Genomic DNA, 24,479 nt, shown 5'->3' with positions numbered 1-24,479 from the left:
ATATCAAATGTCATGTGTATATGTATTTACAGAAATCAAACCCAGCTGATATCAGAGTTCTTGAAGCAAAACTCTCCCAAGCTGAGAGAACAAAAGAAATCGCACAGTTAGAAGGTAGGTACATTGCATTTTATATAGTGATACAGTCTGTATATGCAGACACAGGTTATTTAGTAGAAATGGGGATACCCTTTGTTGTTAGTTTTGAAAATGCTGTAGATATAAAGAAAAATTCTGGAAAATGCTCCAAATACAAATGTCAATCAGCAATGATCATGTTAAGTAGGCAGAAGTGTAGAATTCGAAGACAGAGGGGAGATGTTTTTGCTTCCATTACAAAGTCTGATAATGAACTAATTTAGATCACCATTTCAGTATTGGATATATGACATTAACTGTTACAATGTGTAAAAGTTTTCAGAGATAACATCTCAGGTAAAAGTGTATTGGAGATTGGTATGTAATAGGTTTAAACTGCTGGAAACGTATGTATGCTGTCCAATTGAGTCCAAAATACTACCATTCTGTTGCTAAATCTTAAGAATACAAATAATAAACTGGACAGTTCATTCAGGTGAAGTTGATCTAGCAAGGGTTTTTGTGTGTTGAGGATTGATTAGTAAATTATATATCAGTTGCCCCTGCCCCCTTTTCCATTGCTCTTATATACCAGACATATTCACCAGAAATTAGTTTTTGGACCAGCTCTAAAATTGCCAACTTGGACGTTGCGAATGTCAGCTAAGAAAGTTTGTTTATCCTTCAAATATTTTCTCAGATCACATTATATTTAGGAATATTAACCTGCTACCTCACAAATCCAGCCCTATTAAAAGATAAAAATGGTCTTTTGCTGTCTATTTTCATAGACAAAGGGCAATAACTCTTGTCCATTACCTCCCCTTGACACCAGGTGTCAGCGCTCTTTAGCTTCACTACTGTACTGATCACTTCATACAGTTTATCCTTTGATAATCCAAGCCAGTTTTGTGTTCAAATTTAACCAGCCATGTGGTCAGAGGAGTCTGGGCTACCATATTAGCTACTGCATATATTTGTGTATAAGCTGAATAATTTAGGGAAAATAAAGGTCTGGAAGAAGTGGGTGGGGTGGAGTCAGCATATCCATGGGCCAGGGTCTAAAAAAATTGACAGGTTTTAAGATTTTTTTTTGTTGACTTCCATAATGGCTGTGAATCTTTGGACATCAAAATATAATTTTTCCTTCTCCTAACATGTATATGAATGTAAAAAGAAAATACATTCTCGGTGTCCCAACACTTACTAAACTGTTATAAACAACTATGATTGCTTTTGTTATTATTTTCCATGTGTTTATTTTCTGATTTTTCCAACAAAATTAAATAAAGGTAAACAATGATGTCATAATTCATTGGTCAGTTTGAGTTTACCTGGGAGACCAGGCTGTACTATAATGTACAGTACTTATACAGTGCAAATCATGCTTTGCATCACTTTAATCCTTGTTTATTTCCCCTCAAACATTTTAGATGCAGATTTTGCTTTATTCATTGTTTTGACCAAATCGCATTCTTCCAGATAACACTTGAGCTAGTTGGTAATAGCTGTTTCATTTATGTTAATCTACATGCTCGTGAGTTACTCTTTTTCAACGTTATAAACAATGCTACAAATTGAGGTAATCTTTATAAAAAATTACACGTGTTCAAATGTGCAAGGCACATAACCAGCATAGCTATTACATGTTCATGAAAGAATGGCATTAATAAAGGCTAAAATTCTGAATAGGTCAACTAAGATCATCATCAATCTATTTTACTTTTGTGTTTTGGCTGAACAAAATCATAATTTTTCATGCAGTGGAAAGCTATATGTTTAGGCGTCTCCTTTGTTTGTAATTGGCAGATTTGTCTTTTGTTTTCCAACAGCAAAACAGGCTGCTTAAATATTAAAACCCAGAAACTGGCTTGGCTTAAGAGGGAATTTGAGCAGTAATTATACCAGTACTTTGATGCCTTTTACTCCATAATATTAGCACGATTACCATAGTTTTGTAAACTGGGTATGAGGTCACTTAGATCAAACTACAACTCAGTTCTTATGGTATTACCATAATTTTCAAAACATTATTTCTGAAACTTCATTATTGTATTATGGAGTTATCATTAACTCATTTAGCCCCAGCACTGTTATCAGTACATGTATCTCTGCTGCTATGCCTCAGAAGCACAAAGCTCTGTCTAGCTGCTTGTGCCCCAGAGCTTTTACCTGTTTGGAAAATTTTGAAAACATCGTGCACATGCATTCACTCTTACCTTAATTTCTCTTCTTATATCCAATTAAAATCCACGAAAATTTTCACCATTTATTCTAAATGAATTTGTCTACACAGTGATGTATTTTTTTCCCTATTTGTTCAAGTCTTTCAGAACCTAATTATACAGTATTTACAAAATTATGTGCCGTGTTTATCCACAAGAACTCTGTCATCATCGCTGTCAGCATCCTCATCTTTGGACAATTCAATCTCATAAACTTCTATGTCCGAATCTAAATCTCACAAAATATCCAACTGCTGAACATATCTCATAATCAGTTTCATGTCTCACTTAAACTTGGGAGACATTACAATGTAATCTTCAAAACATAAGAAATAAAGCAAGTTCCTCTTGTGAAGAAAATCTCATCTAGAACAAATCCAGGCATGGGAATTAGGAAGAACACCAACAAAATCTATCACATTGTACTTCCTTCATATGCAAAAGACTGTTGTGGCCACAGATACTTGTATTTATTAGTGAAGAAGGAAAACTATTGACAACACCCAGTCCTATTGTATATTTTGTTAAAAAATATTTTACGGAAGGTGATGAACTTCAGCTGTTTGAAATCTGTCGCCTTGCTGATTCTATGTTAATTTTATTTATTTCATCAGCACTTTCATTCACTGGTTAAATATCTCTGCATAAACAGAGATTCCAAATTTTACCTGGGTACAGTTGAGGAGAGCTGCTGCCAGGATTTTATCTTAAGTGGGACTTCACCTTTTGTCACCGAAAAAAGGGGAGAGTAGAAAAGATGGAGGGGAGGAGGAAAGAGTAAAGTTTCAATATTTACCTAACACTTCGATTTTCCACTTTTGTAGAGCTCTACTTAAATCAAAATCATTAAAAGATGTCACCTCTGGTTGTGTAAGTATTAATCTGTTAATTATTTCTGAGCATACTCTGTTCCTTATCTGTGTATGGGTATTTTTCTGTGCTTCCTTCTGAAAGGGTATATGCATAGCTAGTTTTTGTCAGCTTGAAGATGTTGGGAAACTGATCTTTGTGGCTGTTATTTAGAATTTTCCAGAGCTCACAGATATGATCTTCTGGATACATCTGTTCCAAAATAGGATTTTTTACAGCCATAAACTTCTTTCTTGAATCAGTAGTTTACTGACTATTATGCCAGATTTCTTACTGGTTTAATATGCTGTATTAGGGTTTATAGTCCATCAATGCCATAGTCTGCTGATGCAGACAGATGTATTCAAAATAAATATCTTTGCTTCTTAATTTCATTTTTTTCATCCTTTTTTAGTCAGTTTATCTTAACCCTGACTGGATATTTGGTTTTTTACCATGATTCACAAGGCTAAATTGATTGATAAAAAATGAAAATTGCATTCTACTTTTTTCAATTGCCTGTATTTTAATTAGGCTCAATATTCTGCCCTTTCTACATTTAATTTTGTGATACCACTGCAAGGGAGATCGACCATGATGCCCTCTATTTTGGTCCATCCAACATGGATTTAGCCTCTTTGGCACCTTTCAGATTTGATGGAGACATCAGCAATAGCGATGGCCATGATTGCTAGGGTCATTGACCAGGGCTGCTTACCATACCATTGCCAATACTCTGACAGGTCGGACAATTTACTCCTGATACGACATGTTGCATGTCTGCGATCCACATCACTCAAACCATGTCATACCCTCCTGTTCTGGATGACCCTATTAAGGTCACCATTGCTTTGGAGGAGGAATAGTGGAAGCCCAGAGGTAGGCAGCTTAGGAACTGTCCCTCCTCCTTGCCATTAACCCACACAAGCATTTGAAACCATTCAGCCCCAGCCAGTGTGAAGGAACATTGAGTGGCTGCAGGACAGGGGATCTTCTCAGTCACATGTGCAACAATATTGATCCCTAAGAAACCATCACACAGAGGCCATTAAGGAACCAATATTTTAGCTCACAGGATCTCCCTTATCCCTCATAATGGGGAAGGAGGTGATCCAGCTCATTCGAAGGGGTTTTATTTTTCGTTCATCAACAACCCCATTTCCTCTCCTCCCCCTCTTCATGGATGCACTGTCAGATCGGGAGAAAGATGATACAACAGGAGATATGGTCACTCGTTAAAAAAATAAAGAAACCAGGCAATGGAGCTTGTGCAAAGACCACAGTTCCTGGGGTTTTATTCAAGATCATTTCTTTTTCCGAAGGCAAACAGCAAGTTGAGACCCATCATTGACTTTAGTTGCCTCAACCAATTCATTGTGCCTCCAAAATTCAAGATAGAGGTGGCAAGTTCAGTCCACCTCTTCGTTTGATCAGACGAGTAATGCTTCAGTCTCAGTCTGACTGTTGCTTATTTCACATCCCTATCTGCCCCATGTCGCAAAGAATTTTCTCAGTTTTGCTTACTGCAACACAGTTTATCAGTTCAAAGTTCTCTTTTTCGCCTGAACATGAGCCCTTGGGCCTTTACTGAGATTACAGATGATGTCATCTCCCAGTTTTGATCGACGTCACCTACAATGATGGCAGCATACCTAGGCGACATTCTCCAGAAACATATGGTAAGTTCTATTGTGCCTCAATGCTAGGAACGATCTCTTTCTTTTAGATCATTTAGTCTTTATTATGGACTGGGAAAAGTCAGACTTCCTTCCATCCCAGAATTTGTGTCTGGATATGGAATTATTAATCAAATGGAATCTGGTGTGACTACCTTGTGTTCATGCAGTCTGAATCATCAAATGTGATTAGTCCGTTTTCAGCAAGTTTTTGATTTCAGTGAGAAAGATTTTTTGCAGTTCCTCAGTTTATTAAATGTGGCAGCAGACTTGTTCCTGCTTGGCCATTGTTTTTATACAGACATTGCGAGCTCAGTGGTACCACTTTACAAGTCCCCTCAATCAAAATGTTATGATCACACCCAAGATTAGGTCAGGTTGGCTGACCGTGGGAATCCTGCTTGAGAAGTCCCAAGCTGAAATAATGGTATTACTGATGTCAGTGTGAACAGTTGGAGTCTTGAAATGCATAGAGCAAATTGTGGCATGCTCAAATGCTGGTTCCAGTGTGAGCTGGAGTCTTGAAATGCATAGAGCAAATTGTGGCATGCTAAAATGCTGGTTCCAGTGTGAGCCGGAATGCAACATATCACCCCTCAATTCCTTGCTTTGTGGCTGAAGTGGGTTGTAAGTTTGGCATACTCTAACATCTCACCAGGTCAGTCGCCTCATGAAGATTACTGCTCAGAAGCTTTGAGCCCTCTCTGTGAGTTTCATGTTCAAACACAACGCTTTGATCTGAGATATAGTAGAAGCTGTTGGCTGGCATGCAGAGTCAACCTTTTTGAGCCTTCATCTTAGAGATTTAGTGTCACAGAGACAAACCTTGGTTCTGGTAGGTCTTGTGGCAGTATCACAGACAGCAGACCAATCTAAATCAACACAGCCTGTAGCTCTGAAATTTTATAGGTAAGAAGATTTCATTCTTCTTCTTAACCGCAGATAAGGGTCACAGGTCAAGTGACCCTGGCAGGCTGTGTTGCTTATGTAATTAGGAGAATGGGTTATCATTCACATGGGGAATCTAGCTATTCTTCCCTAGAAGCTTACCCGAGGTATAGGCCAGATGCTTAGCATCGCCTTCTCCTATTATTCTCCTAATGTAATGAAAGGATAAAGCAAATTTTTAAGTCAGTTATGTTTCTTCGAAAATACTTACCCAATCACATTACTTAAAAACCCTCCCAACAACCCCGCTATGCAAGCATCCTTGTTAGTATCTTGCTCAGCTAAAAACTAGCGCTACCGGCCTATATCAAGGGGAGGTATCGGGCAAGAGTTATTGACCTTTGTATTTTGGAAATAGACAGGAAAGACCATTTTTGTCTTATGTTAGGGCTGGATTTGCGAGGTAGCAGGATAATATTCCTTACATAATGTAACAGGGTAAGTGTTCTTGGAGAAACACAATATACTTAAAAATTTGCTTTATTCATCAAATACATTAATACATTCCCCAATCATATTATGTTAGGAATATTAGTCTGCTACCTCTCGAATCCAGCCCTACTAAAAGGCAAAAAAACATTTTTTTCTATCTCATATAGACAAATGGCTATAACTCTTGACCAGTACCTTCCCTTGCTGCCACCATGTATCGCTAGATTTTAGCTTTGCTGCTGTACTGATAACATCATACAGTTTACCTCCAACAATCCAAGCCATTCTTGTCTTCATATTGGACCATCCGATGTTTCTTTAGGATTTATTGCATGGAATAATCATTTTGCTGCAGGTTGTCTACAATAAATGTACAATTTCAGCCAAATTTGAGTGAGTTTGTCACCTTTATGGACTTTGTGGTACCACAGTCAGTACCGATTTTCTGGCCCTCGATAAGAATTTAGCAGCTGTTCACATGTCCACTCCATTGTATTATAAAGTGACAAAAATATGTTCCATGCCACATCCAAGCTGGTTCAGAACATTGTAACTATGTCCTCATTCGGAAACACTCAGCCCCCACCATTGCAAAGGGACGTTAAGTGGCCTTGGGACAATAGATATTTTCATTTGTGCACCAATATTGATCCCAACCCAATGCCAGGAGACAACAGTCTATCCAACCTAGGAAGTAATTGTATAGAGGGGGTAAGGAACCAAATTTCTTCACCTTCAAGCCTCCTAACTGTAAACATTGACCCACCCTTCCCATCACCTGCAGTCAGCTTACTGTTGGGCAGCCCACTTCTGCAATTTTGGGCTCACTGGATCTCCCTATTCCCTTGGGTGATAATAATATAGTAATAATAATAATAATAATAATAATAATGCTTTATTTATAGAGGGTGACTGTGGTCTAAAGTTGAAATTGCCCGGGGTGGGAGTGGGAGACAAGCGCCCCAATCTTCCAAAAAATGCCCCATACGGCTTGCGTCTCTGACTACCTCTGTCAACTAAAATCCAGCTCCTGGCCTTCGCGAGTGGCTTAGATTTGAAGCCTGGCAGACCATGTTTTCTACTAACATGAGAAGCGGTGAAGGCGGCCCACTGGCGCCTTAAAACCAGTTGCTTCAGGTAGATGGGACTCGTAAACCTTGGATGGTAGCTCATCTAGGAGAAGGAAAACTCCGATTCCAAAACTCTGCTGCCTTGTGGCTATACCCACTCATGGGAAAGGCTAAGGGAGTAAACCCCGACAGAAAATCCGGAGATGGAGTCCCTAAGGCGGTCTGACATTGACTTCAATGTCATTCCGGCAACTCCTGCGACGCCGTTGGTGCCAAGCTGTATCGGCATTCGTTGTTCCCTTGGGCACACCAGCTGCATGGAGAGGGGGGATCTGCTGCATGGACAACAGCTGATTCTTCATACCACCCTGCCAAGGCTTCATAGCTCCACTGGAGAGGACACTCCAGCGTTGAACAGCGTCGGCACAACACGAGAAGTAGCAGTTTACCGGTTCTAAGTCAAACCTCGATTGGCATAGAGCTTGGTGCCAGGGGTTACTTCTGATGGTGGGAGAGATCACCAGGTCTCACTGGACAGCTACCGCCCGCCACAAGCTGGGCAGCCCCCAGTCAGTAAGGTGCTGCCCGCCATGGCCTGCCTGCTTCACTGGGTGCGTGGAGCTTAGAGAACCATCTCGACAAGTGGGCCACAAAACTCCACACCAGGAAAGACTAAAAGAAGAAATAAGACTTCAACTCTTCGTTTTGCAACCTGGAACATCAGGACCATGTGTCCTGGATTGACCGCTGACCTACAGCAGATCGACGATGCATGGAAGACTGCTGTCATTGACAGAGAACTCTCCTGACTGAACATTGACATTGCCTGCCTCCAGGAGACCCGACTGGTTGACAGCGGCACCATCAGGGAAGCCAATTACACGTTCTTTTGGCAGGGGAAGCCCTCGGATGAACCTAGGCAGCATGGTGTAGGCTTTGCCGTGAAGAACACTCTAATCGCCTTCACTGAACCTCCATCATCAGGTACTGAGAGAATCCTTGCCCTCCGGCTGTCAACATCTTTAGGCCCGGTCAATATCTTAAGCGTGTACGCCCCAACCCTCTGCTCCACCTACGAGGAGAAAGACAAGTTTTATGAGGCTCTGGATCAGGCAATATCCAGTATCCCCAACAATGAAAGCCTTTACTTACTAGGAGACTTCAATGCTAGAGTGGGAGCTGACCATGAGGCCTGGTCCACCTGTCTCGGCTTTTATGGAAGGGGCAAGATCAGTGAGAATGGTCAGCGACTGCTGGAGATGTGCTGCTCCCACAGCCTGTGTGTGACCAACACTTTCTTCAAATGCAAGGAGATCCACCAGGTGTCGTGGAGACACCCACGTTCACGCCACTGGCACCAGCTAGACCTCGTCATCACCAGGCGTGCAGAACTGGCCAGTGTCCTCCTCACCCACAGCTACCACAGTGCCGATTGTGACACGGACCATTCCCTCGTGGCCAGCAAGGTGCGAATATTACCCAAGAAGCTGCACCACGCCATGAAGGGTCACCCACGCATCAACACCTGCTGTGCAAGCAACCCAGAGAAAACACAGCAGTTCATCAGCAAACTGAAGGAAGCCCTCACCAAAGTGACACCTGATGGTCCCATATCCATGACTCTGTGTACAATTCAGCCATCACAACTTACGGGAAGAGGGAGTGAAAGAATGTCAACTGGTATGAGGCAAACTGGGAGGAGATGGAGCCCGTGACTGAGGCAAAGAGGAAAGCCCTCCTGGCATACAAGGCTGCACCTAGCCCCAGAACACTACAAGCCCTCAGGATTGCAAGGAACAACGCCCAGAAGACTGCCCGCCGCTGTGCCAACACCTACTGGCTGAACCTTTGCAACAGTATACAGACAGCTGCTGACACCGGGGATACAAGAGGAATGTATGAGGGTATCAAAACGGTGACAGGCCCCCCCCCCCAGCTACAAGACTGCCCCCCTCAAGTCCAAGATTGGCGAAGTCATCACAGACCAGGGGAAACAACTGCAGCGATGGGTTGAGCACTATCTCGAGCTATATGCAACCCAAAACAATGTCACTGGAACTGCCCTGGACGCCATTCCAGACCTGCCTGTCATGGAGGAGCTAGACACACAGCCCACCCTGGAAGAGCTCGGAAAAGCCATCGATTGCCTTGCCTGTGGGAAGGCTCCTGGAAGTGACGGCATTCCGCCTGAAGTCCTCAAAAGCGGAAAACCAGCACTGTTCCAGCCCCTACACACACTCCTCTGCCTTTGCTGGGAACAGGGATACATCCCACAGGACATGCGTGACGCCAGTATTGTCACTTTGTACAAAAACAAAGGAGACTGTAGCAACTGCAACAACTATCGGGGCATCTCCCTCCTCAGCATCATTGGAAAGGCTTTCGCCTGTGTTGCCTTGGCGCGCTTGCAAATCCTATCCTCCCGCGTCTACCCAGAGTCCCAGTGTGGATTTCGAGCCGGCAGGTCAACTGTAGACATGATCTTCTCACTACGTCAGCTGCAGGAGAAGTGTCGCGAGCAGCAGATGCCCCTCTACATTGCCTTCATAGACCTGACGAAGGTGTTTGACCTGGTTAGTCGCAGTGGACTCTTCAGACTCCTGCAGAAGATCAGCTGCCCCTCACGTCTGCTTGCTGTCATCATGTCGTTCCACGAGAACATGCACAGCACAGTGTGCTTCAGTGGCGCAACATCTGAAGCATTCCCAGTCATCAGCGGAGTCAAACAAAGCTGTGTCCTTGCGCCAATGCTCTTTGCCATCTTCTCCATGCTTCTCCAGTACACATTCAAGGACTGCAGCGAGGGGGTGTACATCCATGCCAGGGCTGACAGCAAGCTGTTCAACATCGCCTGTCTCCGTGCTAAGACTAAAGTCACAGAGGTACTCATCCGTGAATTGCTCTTCGCCGATGATGCAGCCTTGACATCACACACGGAAGATGGACTTCAGCAGCTGGTATGCCGCCTCTCCCATGCTTGTAAGGAATTTGGACTGACCATCAGTTTGAAGAAAATGAATGTCATGGCGCAGGATGCAGATTCCCTTCCCTCTGTCACCATTGATGGGTACAACTTGGAAGTTGTCGAGAACTTCACATACCTTGGGTCTAACATCTCCAGCTCACTCTCCATTGATTCTGAGGTGAACGGCAGGATTGCCAAGGCAGCAGCAGTGATGGCCAGACTTAACCAGAGAGTCTGGAACAACCCCAACCTCACAGAGAAGACCAAACTGCGTGTCTACCAAGCCTGCGTACTCAGCTCACTTCTCTACAGCAGCGAAACATGGACCACCTATGCAAGACACGAGAGGAAACTCAACAGCTTCCACCTGAGATGTCTGCGGCACATTCTGCACATCCAGTGGCAGGACAAAGTAACCAACACAGAGGTTCTAGAATGCGCCAACATGAACAGCATGTTCTCCATTCTCAGCGAGAGGCGCCTTTGCTGGCTTGGCCATGTCAAAAGAATGGACCCAGGTCGCATTCCCAAGGACCTGTTATATGCGGAGTTAGCAGAAGGTACACGACCAACTGGACGACCACATCTGCGCTACAAAGATGTTTGCAAGAAGGATATGAAGACGGCAAACATCAATGTCAACGACTGGGAGAGCTGTGCAAACAACTGTTCCAGCTGGCGCCTAGCTGTCAGGCAGGGAGTTCAAAATGCAGAGGAAGAGAGAAGAATAAAACAAGCTGAAAGGAGAGCTAGAAAGAAGGATAGACAAAAGCTTACTTTGGAGCTACGCCATCGTCGCCCGTAGACGGATGGATGCCAAGGAAGAGGGTGACTTATTAGTCAAGGACTATTCTCCCTTGAGGCCCTCTTAAGGAGAGTATAACAATGCACATTATATGAAGATAGCAATAATTAGTGTTTTTTTTAACATGTTTAGTATTAAAATACTAAATTCCATTATCTATTAGAAACACATCAGGTTATTTTGGAGGGACTTCAAGTTTCATTTATTCTACCCGCTTCCCTTTCCCTCATCGAGAAACAAGCATTGGGGATTGTGCAAATACCACAAGCTCTGGGGTTTTATTCAAAGCTGTTTCTTATTCAGAGTGTGAACAGCAAGTTGAGGCCTATCACCAACTTCAGTCACCTCAACCAGTTCATTGCATTGCCAAATTTCAAGAAGGAGATGGTGAGATCAATCCATCTTTCCATCTGATGGGATGAGTATGTCATCAGTCTTGATCTGACAGACGCATATTTTCATGTCCCTATCCATCTCATGTCTGGAAATTACTCCGTTTTGCTTGCTGCAAGATGGTTTATCAGTTCATAATCCTTCCCTATGGACTCAACATCATCCCTTTGGCTTTTACCAAGGATATGGATTGCATCGTCACCCTGTTCTGATTGAAGTCATCTACAATGATTGCATCATACCTGGATGACATCCTCCAAAAACACGTTCTATCCTACTTCAAGGCAGGAATGATCTCTCTTAGATCATCTAGACTTTCTAGTGAAATGGGCAAAGTCCAACCTCTGTCCATCAGGGTATGGAGTTTTTCACCAACCTGAATCTAGTGCAGCTTCCTCACATTTGCATAATCAGAATTGTTGAACTCGTTGAGTCAGTTTCCAACAAGACTTAGATCTCAGTGAGAGAGTTTTTTTGCAACTCATTGGATTATTCATTTTGGCAGCAGACTTGATCCCACTTGGCCATATTTTTATATGCCCCTTACAAATGACCTTGGTAGCGGAGTGGCACCCCTTTTCATCTCACCTCAAACAAGCAGTCATGATCACACCCTGTGTCAGTGGTGCAACCCAGGTTAGCTGACCATGGGGATCCTGCTGGAGAAGCCCCAAGCAGAAATATCAGTATGTATCCATGCCAGTACATATGGTTGGAGTGCCCAGCTGTTGCTGGATTTCATTATCATCAGTGGCATGTGGGAGCCAGGGGAGTGGCCTCTAGACATCAACCGTCTGGAAATGAAGGCTTTCATCAATGCCTTTCACTTCTGGAAAGATTTATTCTCAGGCAAAACAGTCCTCATTATGTCCTGCAACTCTATGGTGGTGATCTATCTCAAAGGGGGGGGGGGCACCATATCACCTGACCTGTGTGTTCTAATCTGGTTGTTTCTACTTTCGTGAGACAATCTCCATATTAATATAAAAATCAGGTACAATTCATGGCAGACTCAATGTCTTGGCTGAAACTTTATCCAGAGAAGATCAAGTGATTCATATGGAATGGTTTCTCCCGCAGTCATTCTTTGCAGAGATCTCATACTTTGGGGGGCATCAGATGATCAACCTATTTGAGACAAGGTGGAATCACAAGTTACCCACTTTCATCTATCCAGTCATAGACCCAGAAGCGTGGGCCATAGAGGCTCTATCAGTCAGTAGGGAAGAGTTGGTGGGCATTTGTCTGCCTTCTCACTTTCCTGATACCAAAATTAATCCAGAAGTTATGGGGTCTGAAATGCAAGATGATTCTGATAGCCACATTTCATGGATCTACTTGATCTAGTGATAAATATGCCCAGGAAGATTCCAGCTAACCTGAATCTTCTCAAGCAGCCATAGTCATGGGCGTCCCATCTCTACCCGGACCATTCTTCTTCTACACACTTGACTTTTACCAGGGCAGCCTTGAGAGACAAACAATTTAAACCTTCAGTTGTGGGGAGAAATTTGAGAGCAAGTAGGCCCTCCACTCTGAAGGCTTACAAGGAAAGATTTGTGTTTTCAGGAATTGGTGCCATACCAATAAATTGTCCCTCTGATTGCCTCAATCCCTCAACTGGCCGACTTTTTTCTCTGGTTCTTCAAGGAGAAACAGTTGGCCCAGATTACTATCAAAAATCAAGCACCATGATAATCGGACACATTCTATCATCATGGTAGATGTGATAGTGGGCATGATAAAGATCTGTTGGATCTTTTATCCAGTTTTCATCTCAATTAACCAAAATCTCTCACTGTTAACAGAATGGAATTTGTCCTCGGTTTTAACATGGCTGAATTCAAATAAATTTTAGCCTCTAGCCCATACTTCACTAAATCTGCTATCATACATGACATGTTTCCTGATAGCTTAAGCTTCTGTGTGCAGAGTAAGCAGGCTACATGCCCTTTTGGAGGCCCTGAGTGGACGATTAGTCTAAAGTGCTCACTGTTATGGTTTGAGTCTCAGATCAGGCCAATGTGGGTATGTAAGAAAGCTTGCCAGTAGCTTCTTGTGGGTCAGTGGTTCTTTCTGGGGTTTTCGCTGGTTCTTCCTCCACCATTTATACTGGCCACCATGTATAGCTTATTTTGTGCTGAAAAATGGTGTTACACCCTACAACAACAACAACAACAACATGCCATTTCCTTCAACCTGAACCATCCTCAGTTCTGATCGAATGGTTTGGTGGTCCTCTTGACAGAATCAGGCTTTGTAGCTAAAAATAGGTTGCCATCATTTGGTAACCAAAGAGTAGTCATTCACTCGCTCTCTTCCATTGACAGGTCGAGAGCAGCAGCCAAGCAAGATCCTGTTTGCACACTCAAGCACAACGTGAAATGCAAAGGGACAAGTCATGGCACATGCAAATGCCTCTTCTCCTTGTGAAAGCCAGTAAACAGGATATCACCCTTCAAACACTTGCCTCATGGATGAAATGAGTTATACGCTTGGTGTACTCTGAGGTCTCACAAAATCAGAGGTGCCTCATGAAGAGTAACAGTCATGAGATTCAAGACCTCACTGTGAGCCTTGTGTTTGAATGTAAAGTTCAGTCCGATATATAATAGAAGCTGTTGGCATGCAGAAGCAAAACCTTGAATCTGGAAGGGCTGGTGGCTGCTGCCCAGATGACTGCAAGATCCAGTTAGAACAATCAACACAGCTTCACTTGTCACTTGGATTCATGAGTGAAATTTTGTAGGTAAAGAAGCTTTCAATAATTATCTACTCAACCATATGTTGGGTTCATATATCAGATGACTAGGCTGTATTGCTTATGTACTCAGGAGAATGGTTTATTGTTTGCGTGATGATTCCAGCCATCATTCTGTAGAAGATACCCAAGGTAGAAGTCAAATGCTCAGCATTCTGTCCTCCTATTACCTATTCTAACGTAATGTGACTGGGGAAGATATTTGAAGGAGAAAGCAAATTTTTAAGTAAATTATGTTTTCGATAATACTTACCCAATCACATTACTTAAAAACCCTCCCGACCATCCTGCCATGCAAGTATCCTCATTAGTTATCACTTGGCTAAAAACTAGCAACATCTGGCAGTGGCAAGATGAGGTAATGGACAAGGGTTATTGCCCTTTGTCTATATGAGATAGAAAAGTGGTGGAATGGAATACAAGTCAGACAAATTTTTTGAGTCCTGATATAGTGCAAACACAATTTAATGTAGCATGTAAACTCAACAATGATGTCCATTTGCCATGGGTTTTTCTTCTGATGACAGTTCCATAATGAACCTGTCATGGTATTAAAGATTGTTTTGGGGGTTATTTTTTTTTTTATTTTGGAGCCAAATGGAAACATTTGGTAAATGCATTCTATGTCTGTTCTTAAAGGTTTTTACCACTGCATAGTTTTGCGGTTCAAGGAAACTAGTACATTTAAAAATTCTTTTCCAGTATTTAAAAATTCTTTTCCAATTCACATCTCTACAGTTGCTGACAAGATACGAGAGAATGAGGCAGTGAAGTTGATACGGTTGAAGGAAGGATTATTGAAGCTGTCAGATGCTTACATGGACATGGGCAAGAAGAGCTGTATTGTGTTTGAGTCACAAAGGGTAGGTACCCTTGTCATGAACACGATACAAACAGCTAGAGGGGTGTCAGAGTCGTAGAGAAATTACTGCTCATATTTCTGTTTGAATTTGTTTTAGGAGATAGTGAGACATACTGTGTACACTCGCTTATAAGTCAAGAACACCTACAAACAACATAGACCTTAATCTCTGTGATGACAGGATTTACCAATATTCTTCCTCAGAACATGAAAATTTGACATTTCTACCAATTTACATTTGATTTGATATGTTGACATACACTGAACCTGTGTATAGCAGTTAAGTGAGAACGATGGTCTCAAAAGACAGGTGTCTGGTTAATAGAGGTGGTTTAATTCTACAGTTAAGTGGTTTAGAGTATGCTGAAAAATGGCTGTTTAAGACAGGTGATTGCTTAATACACGTGACCATTGAGATGGGTTTGACAGTATTTGCTCACCTATAGAGGAAAGTGGTTGTTCATGCATCAGTGATTTTGGTTAAATTTTGTTTTGAGTTCATAGCAAAGCATCAAATAAGATGATGGTATACATCTTTATTAGAGTCAAACACTCAGGACAAAAGACATGGTCAATTCACATTTACTGGCTTAAGTTCAGTTTTTTTACAGTTAGCTCATAACCCATATAGGTTTTTGGTACCCGTATACATATTGTTGAACAAAAGTTCATAAAACTAGGTGTTCATGCCAGAATCATTAAACTTGGTGATTATATGCCTCTCTCTTAGTACCACACGCTTACAACAAAAGAAGGTAATTGTTTCCTACATTTCAAATTTTACTTGATTATTTGCAATTTTTTCATTTAGCTTTTTTGACAAAATTATTTTTAAAATTCTATATACTGTCAGACATGGAATTATAAAAGTTCTTGCTAGGATGCATCTTAATGAGTACTACACCCACAGTTCAAAAAGTAGGCTTGTTTGACCTACATTTCACATTTCACTGACTTTGGTTCATTGTGATGTTTTACTATTCATGCTAGAATCATTAAATTTAGACAAATATATATTCTATCTTAGTTCTACAGCCATATTGTAAAACTTCACTGTGACTTATATTTCACATTTATCTGATTTAGGCCAAGATTTTGTATTTAGCTCATGACATATTATCCTATATTGGATCATGAAAGTTGAGAGTGCAGCTAGATGAGTGCTACTTCATTTCAGTATAATGTCCTTATGGCCCGTGTTTTGTGTTCTACCTACTTGAGATGCTCCCTTGCTCTATCCAGGAAGTTCTAACAGTTGTGTTGTTGCCCAAGGCAAACTGTATTTATGCCGTGTTGATATTAATTACGCAGAGAAACAAGCTCTTGCACATTCACAACTGTGTGTTTTAATAGTTAACTGACTATTAACCCTTTCTCAAGCTTGATTTCCTGATGTTAGGCCAACTGTACTATTTGATGGAGAAAATATGCCAACTTCTGTTTCAAAATTTAAACATCAGTATGTAAATAGGAATTTATTTTGTTTAAAGTATAATCAGTGAAGAGCTTTTTCTTTGTTAAATATGTTACCCAATCATAATACCTTAGGAGAACTACTACTACCTTGCAAATCCAGTCCTCCCAGATACTACTTTTAGCTATAGGGAACTAAAAGTTGTCTGCTGACCTATTTGGCAGTCAGTAGAATGATCTCTTTGGTATAAGAGTTGGCAGCAAATTCTAAGAATCTCAAAGTTACTACTTCTGCTCATGCCAAGAAGCATGCTCTTGTCATGAGAGGCCTTGCAGAAGCCAGATTATGTGGGGAAGATATACCATTACAAGTTGGAGGGGAGATTTTTACTACTAAGGAAAGTATACTCCATCTATATTTCTAACTTTTTCTCTTCCTGTGCCATCAAAGTTCTGCCTTTTCAATTTGCTAACTCTTTGTTGTCATCACACATTTAGGTACTTGCATGGGGAGCCTAAGTGACTTCACATTCAGTTCAGGCTATAATTATTTTGTACGTGCAAGCCTCTAGCTTATATAAAAACTCTTGGTATATGTGTAACTCCATTACAAATGGGTACATACAGGTGAGTTTCTATTCCAAGGCATTTGTAGCATTTGGGTGCCAGCTTAAATGTTTTTACTTGTACAGGTGGTCTGAGGGCCTTTTTACTAACAGGTAATTGCCTGATAATGGATATTTTCTCACCTACTTTTGACGTATCTATACTAGTGCTGCAGCTCACAATTATGTAATGGTTTTTATGTATAATGTAGACACTTTTATACATTTCTGTATTTCTTCCGCTCTGGTCGGACAAGTAAAGGCAAGCTTTTTATTCACAGTTTCTCAGTCGCATCTTGCTCATGTATGTTTCTATAGGCTACACTTGAGTGGTGTTTATGTGCATAAGTTTATATTTTACCTGTATGCTTCATTGCTTTATTAGACTATATGTTATTATTTTCTGAGTGAACATTTTAAGATTATCTCTTCACTGACATTATGTTCTAAAAGACAGATGAACCGAGCTGCTGAATACATTTTGAACAGCACTGTATACACAGCTACAGATTACAATTGGAAGAACACGTCTTGGTGCTCTCTGCCTGCAATTCCTGAAGGACCACCATGAGGCCAAGCTAAAAGCACAACCTTTATCCTAACCATCCTGTAAATGACCAGATTGAACAAGACTGCAAACAATCCACCAAGCAGACCAGTTTTCCTCCCCCCACAAGCACAGTGTCAGTACAGGGATAGTATGGGAAATCAATAAAAGGATCCAAGGGGCACACATAGGATGCAAACCTCTGAAAACTGTCCTTTCAAAGCTCCACCTAGTGATTCCCACAGTTCTTGCAAGCCAAAGTGGATAAAGCACCAATAGGGTCCTATTGTTCGTTCCAACATTTCTCCAGAGTTTTATCCCAGACTTTTCATGGTTCCAAAGGCATACAGAAAGCAAGAGAATCAACCTGTTGCCTCATCCTCATTGCACTATTCAGATGGGAGAATCATGAATCCATTACCTGATCAATCTTGCATCAGGACCTTCCTGCTCAAAGCTACTGATCCTGCAAGTTTTGTATCATATTGAACAGGCCCTCAGAATTAAACTATTCTTGCAACCATTCGTGGAGAGAATCGCTATGAAGCATACAAGGCAAATGGCAAATTTTCCCTTGGTCATACGCAAACTAACATATCTTGTCTCTCCAGACATATATACCACAGATAGTTCATTTCCTCCTCTGGCTCTTTAAAGAGAGAAAGTTAGCACAGAGTATGATAAAAGGTTATGCTCAACAATTGCTGACACCTTTCATCATCATTGAAGAGGGGATATCAAGCATAACAAAGACTTAACCAACATACTCGCCAACTTTGAATATACAAGGCCGAAACATTAACCTTATGCCTAAGTGGAATCTATCTTGGGTATTAACCTGGCTGAACAAGACACCTTTTGAACCAATTTCAAGGGCATATCTGGTGCACCGTTCATTCAAGACCTTTTTCCTCGTGGTGTTTGTGACTGCAGGCAAAATTAATGAAATACATGCCCTATCAACAGACTTAAATTACGTGAAGTTCCGACAAGCTGGGTCAGTCTTACTCATAACAGCATCCTCTTTCATTGCCAAGAACCAGCCACCTTCCACAGGTAACCATTTTTGTCATGAAAGCTCTTTCTCATCTGGACAAATCAGCTGAAGGCCACTTGTAATACAAGGCCCAGTACAGACTTTGAAGTGGTATCTTAATAGAATAGAGCCGTTGCATCGAGGGATATTACACCTCTTTCTACTTCTTAACACATTAACCCCTGGCAACGAGTTTATGTGGCAGGAGGTAGTAGCCTGCTGCCGAGCTCTGTAGTGTCAAGGTCATGTATGATACATTAAAGTGGGTGGTAGAAAGGTAGACAGATGTAGCTCTACAATGATACCAAATAATCTGGAAGTTCAAGTTGCACTACAAAAGGGAAAAACCTAAGGGAAGATCATTCTGCTTGACTGCCACATAGGTCAGCAGACAACTTTTAGATCCCTTTCACTAAAAAGTATTATCTGGGAGGGCTGGATTTGTGATGTAGTAGATCTCCTAAGGTACTATGATTGGATAAATATTCTCGAAGAAACATATTTTACTAGGAAAAAATTTTAATTTTTTTTTTAAATGAAGATTTTAACTGCCATGTTTGCATTATTTTCTTTATAAAACTAGTTTGAAACCATAAGTGAACCTGTAATGGTGGATATATCTGTGCTTATGAAATACCATTTGATTAAATTGTCTGTTGTCATAAATAAATGGGTAAATAGATTAAAGAAAATATACAATTCAATGAAAACAAAGTTTAAATATTATGTAATGGAAGATTTAGCTAAAATATTTAATCATGTAGGTCAGAAATATGTACAAAATGTGTTGATAATAAACATATAAAACCGATTTTTGAACTTAAAAATAAAGTATTCTTTAAAACTAATGTCAAATGCATACTGAGAAATAGAGGACATACTTAAAATTTAAATAAGAGAACATACACACTCACATGGCTTCATTTTTACATTTAGCTTGGCATGATATAGGCATACTGTACTGCCTAGAATCATGCAACATGGCAACTGGATGCCATGATAAGTTTTACATTCCCTTTGAAGAAAAAAAGTCTGTGACCTTTATTTCATGCTTCAGAGACATTGTTGAAAGTTTGTGTTTATAGTTCATTTGTTTGTTCTGTATATATTCCAATTGTGAAATTTGATATTTGACTGCATATATGTTACTACTATACCTGTCAAACCAAAGAAGGTACAGTATAACTCATGTTTTTTTTTTTTAAATTTGCACTTCACAGTGGGTGACTTAATACCCTTCACTTTTGCTCTGTGATAATGCTCTGCAGTTGAGCAAATCACCACCACTCCTCAGCAGGCACACCAGTAACAACTCCACCATGGAGGGGGTGGTTCATTGCAGGGTTCCTACATGGGTCAAGAGTTCAGGAAAAGGTCATAAATTTGAAAGTTGCTTTCCCAGGACATGAAAATGTCAGGTTTTACTGTATGTCTGTAATATATGATCGGAAAATGAACAGGTTCATCTCATTTATCTGTATTATGTATATAATATGTGATAGGGCAATGAATGAGTTCATCTCATTTTTCTGTCTTATATCATTAAAATGTGATAGGAAAATGAACAGGTTCATTTCATTTTCTGCATTATGTCTATAATATGTGATAGGAAAATTAACAGGTTCATCTTATTTTTCTGTCTTATGTCATTAAAATGTGATAGGAAAATGAACAGGTTCATCTCATTTTCTGCATTATGTCTATAATATGTGATAGGAAAATGAACAGGTTCATCTCATTTTTCTGCATTATGTCTATAATATGTGATAGGAAAATTAACAGGTTCATCTTATTTTTCTGTCTTATGTCATTAAAATGTGATAAGAAAATGAACAGGTTTGTTTCATTTTTCTGCATTATGTCTATAATATGTGATAGGAAAATGAACAGGTTCATCTTATTTTTCTGTCTTATGTCATTTAAATGTGATCGGAAAATGAACATGTTCATCTCATTTTCTGCATTATGTATATAATATGTGATAGGAAAATGAACAGGTTCATCTCATTTTTCTGCATTATGTCTATAATATGTGATAGAAAAATGAACAGGTTCATCTCATTTTTCTGCATTATGTCTATAATATGTGATAGAAAAATGAACAGGTTCATCTCATTTTTCTGCATTATGTCTATAATATGTGATATAAAAATGAACAGGTTCATCTCATTTTTCTGCATTATGTCTATAATATGTGATAGAAAAATGAACAGGTTCATCTCATTTATCTGTATAATGTATATAATATGCGATAGGACAAAGAACAGGTTCATCTCATTTTTCTCTGTTATGTCAGTAATATGTGATAGGAAAATGAACATAAAAAGAAACACTTAACACATCAGTTTCATCTGATGCTCAAGTTTACGTGTTTGTGTGTGCGTGTAATTTCGTTATTAATTTGTTCGAAGTTTATCTCATCTGCAAGGAGTTCATAACACTGACTTTTGCAAATGATCTTGAAGAACAGTATATTGCAAAAAAAGCAACATAAATAAAGACATGAATTTATCTGTAAGTTCAATTATTGTAGTATCAAAGACAAAAAATAGACTTATTGTGCATGATGTAGTATTAACACATTTTGCAAGGCAATTTCATTATGTTAATATGGTCAAAATTTTGATTTGGGCATTATGTATCATGCTTTATATTTATTTAAAATTGAAAATTATTTATAATTAACTGATGATCATGTGTTTCTGTCAAAATGTAAGCAAATTGCTCCTGAAAGAGATAATGATGTAGATAAATCAGTGCCTCTGAGGCCCTGTCTGTCTGTATCTCTGGTTGAACCTGTTTAGAGCATGTGTGCAGAGGACATAAACAGTAAACCATGTGCATTATATTGAGACATGTCCACTCCATTGTGGTCACTGCTTACAAGAAACGTGGCATGCAAAGCTACTGTCTGTAGGATGATCTTTGATCACTGTTGAGAATTTGATGTCATTAAAATGTTGTCAGTTATAATTTATACAGCTGTGGAAATATGGAATGGTCAATGATAGATACAGCCAGATGTCTGTGCCCTGATTTTATTGACACGGTCATTTTTATTTTAAATAAAATTGGTATATGCTTTACCATACTGATTCCATATTATGCCTGTTATTTTTATATGAAGATATTCACTATTCAAAAATTAGTTATGCAGTTCATACTTTATATGTAGTTATTTCTCACATCTGTGTGATCCTCCTCTAGGAAGGCCATCCCTCTTATAAGGACACTTTCCTGCTGATGAAGAGGTTGCCTTATAAGAGAGGGACTTCTGTCAGTTTTCCCCCCAAAAAGTCTTTACTATCCCTACTGGTTTTTGTCAGATAATTTTTATGTTGAAATTGATTGCATGCTAAGAATGGCCATATCAAAGTGAATTCAGATATGGTCTCAGTGATATGGTGTTGGGTGTTAAGAAGAGATAGGTAGCCTGAACTAAAAAGAGAACATGTGTAAGTAAGACCTTGCTTTTGTTCAAGTTAAGGAAGGTAGGTCAAGTAAATGTTTTATTTTTTCAATAATTTCTATAAATTTCTTTCTATTTTTCTGTATAAAAATATATCTTTTTTTGTCCTGCTGTTTGCCTACTTAAAAAAGTAACCCAACTTCATCTCTGATTTTTACAAAGTGTTGCTGGAAAAACTATTCACTGAAAGTTCTGATGTAAGGATAAAAGATTTTAATTGGAAAAGTAACTGATATCACTTTAGTCTGAATGTATTGTCTGCATGATCAAGTCTACAGTGACTACAGCTCAATAGCACAAGTAGAGGTGAGCTGTATAAAAGTTTATTATACTCCAGTTTTATCATAGATGAGGTGACAAAATTTGCCAAGTTTCTATTCTGTTCCATTTTATTGGCATGTTGAAATTTATCCTTTATACAGTGGTCCCCTTCTTATATGGCCACCCCTTCTGCACCAAGAAAGTGGACTTAAAAGACGGTTGGCCTTTCCAGAGGGGGACTAAATTTTTTGTGAGAAGTATTTTGTGAGAAGTATAGGTAATGTATGTAGTAAGAAAGCTGCATACTTCAAAGCATTTAATATCTTCATTTAATATCTTTGTTTAAAAGTGACATTAATTATTAAAAGGTTCTTCTTGCTATAATAATAGACTTATTTCAACTGAATATACATTAATAGTTCTTATTCTTAGCATAAGTGTGATATGTGAGCGGGTATTGTTGTCACGCACATTGCAAAACCATTCAAAAACGTCATTTAAATCTTAGTACATACTTAATTCTCTTTCCAGTCTCCATTTTCCCACTGCTGCTGAATAATCTCCTTATCAGTTACAACATTTATTAGAGTCTTTTTAATACAAAATTGTTTGGCAAGTCCCCCCCTCCCCACCTCACCCAATGTTGTTGAGTAGAATAACTGACTTTCTTCTAAAATAATTTGTCTCCGTTTATGTGATGACATCTTAATGTTTGGTAATGATTTATTTGGATGTTGCTAACTGTATGCGATTTAATTATGCAGACGAAACTTTTGTTGTTGGACAAAATGCCTTCTTCATAAAGGAAGCAATACATGTGTTGTCACATGATTTTTCTGTCTTTGTCTGGTACCCTGATTTGTTCAAGGTTAATTTCTGTGTGTGTATGTGTGTGTATGTGTTAATGCACAAAATCTATTTTTAGCCTATGCTGACCCTGTTATGATTTTGACAATTACGTCCAGTTGTAAACATCAAAGAGAACTCGACAGATGTTTGATGCCCAAAATTCTATCGTAACATTGTTGAGCCCATTTCCTGTAAACGTCGTCTTTTATAGACAGTGATATAATATTAATCTTAGTGTTACATGTACTTTAGTCAAGACTTCTTTCAGTAACGGAAACTTGATGTTGGGGGACATGTTTGACGATACAAATAATCTGATTATTTACCTTACGCCATGATATGAATTAATTATTGGTTCTGGATACATTGGAAAACAAAAGTAACTGCTCATGAGGGGAACATTTTCTATTTTTGTATTAATATACTGGCCGCTGGTTGCATTAGAGGGGTGGCCATTCTTGAGAGGTACTTTTGAATACAAACTCATCGCTGCCAAAGGATTCTGGCTGTAAGAAGCGGATGGGCGCTGGTCAAGGGGGCCTTTCAAGAGGGTGACTACTGTATATTATTCCAAAGTATTAGTCATTAGTATGTCTCTTAAGCTTTTGAACAGTTAATAATACAACTTAGATATCTGAAAACAATGCATTTATTAAAATGAGATGACTTAATAAAAATTAATTAAAAAAATATATGTTACACTTGCTTGCAGCAATGTTTGATTTAATTTTATTTCCCTTGTTTTCTTTTTGTTGTAGGATATTGCTCTTCGGTTACCAGATGTTCACGGTAAAGAACTAGAAGAGGTCAAGTATTCAGGTAATGAAGTGCATCTGTCTTGAGGACAAACTCTTTTGAATTGCATTTGTTAAGAAATTTCAGTTTTAGAGACTTATGCCAGCATCTGTATATAAATTGCAGATCAATTCACTATAAATATTAGTATCTTAGTACGAGTTAATGTTAATGGATTTAGTAAATGTCACAAATTCAGAGCAGAACTTTAACAAATTTAGTACAAAACTGTAATGTAAATGTAGCCAATTCATGACAAAATTTTAATGAATTTAGTAAGTGTGGTAAATTGAGGGCAAAATTTTAATGAATTTAGTAAATGTGTCATATTGGAACAGAGTTTTTGATATTTGAAAACATAATCCATATTAGCTTTTGTGTGATAAATATTTGTTAAAAATTTGCTAAAGTTATGTGGTCACAATATTTGTATTATTTAT

General features: G+C 39.4%; 1 protein-coding gene across 1 annotated transcript in view; it reads left to right on the top strand.

Annotated features, from left to right (window-relative positions):
* The window catches only part of LOC149787817 (uncharacterized), a 114,413-nt gene that overhangs the window by 73,630 nt on the left and 16,304 nt on the right, over positions 1–24,479 (top strand). Inside the window, exons 7-9 of the mRNA XM_089975673.1 lie at positions 33–114; positions 14,941–15,065; positions 24,003–24,063. Coding sequence (XP_089831799.1) covers positions 33–114; positions 14,941–15,065; positions 24,003–24,063 — 268 coding nt within the window. The remainder of the gene's footprint in view (positions 1–32; positions 115–14,940; positions 15,066–24,002; positions 24,064–24,479) is intronic.

Source organism: Sinohyriopsis cumingii, chromosome 11 (genome assembly GCF_028554795.1).
Source record: "Sinohyriopsis cumingii isolate HCF-2022 chromosome 11, ASM2855479v2, whole genome shotgun sequence".
NCBI classification, from domain to species: Eukaryota; Metazoa; Mollusca; class Bivalvia; order Unionida; family Unionidae; genus Sinohyriopsis; species Sinohyriopsis cumingii.
The sequence above is the reverse complement of the archived record's forward strand: the minus strand, read 5'-3'. Positions and strand labels throughout refer to the sequence as shown.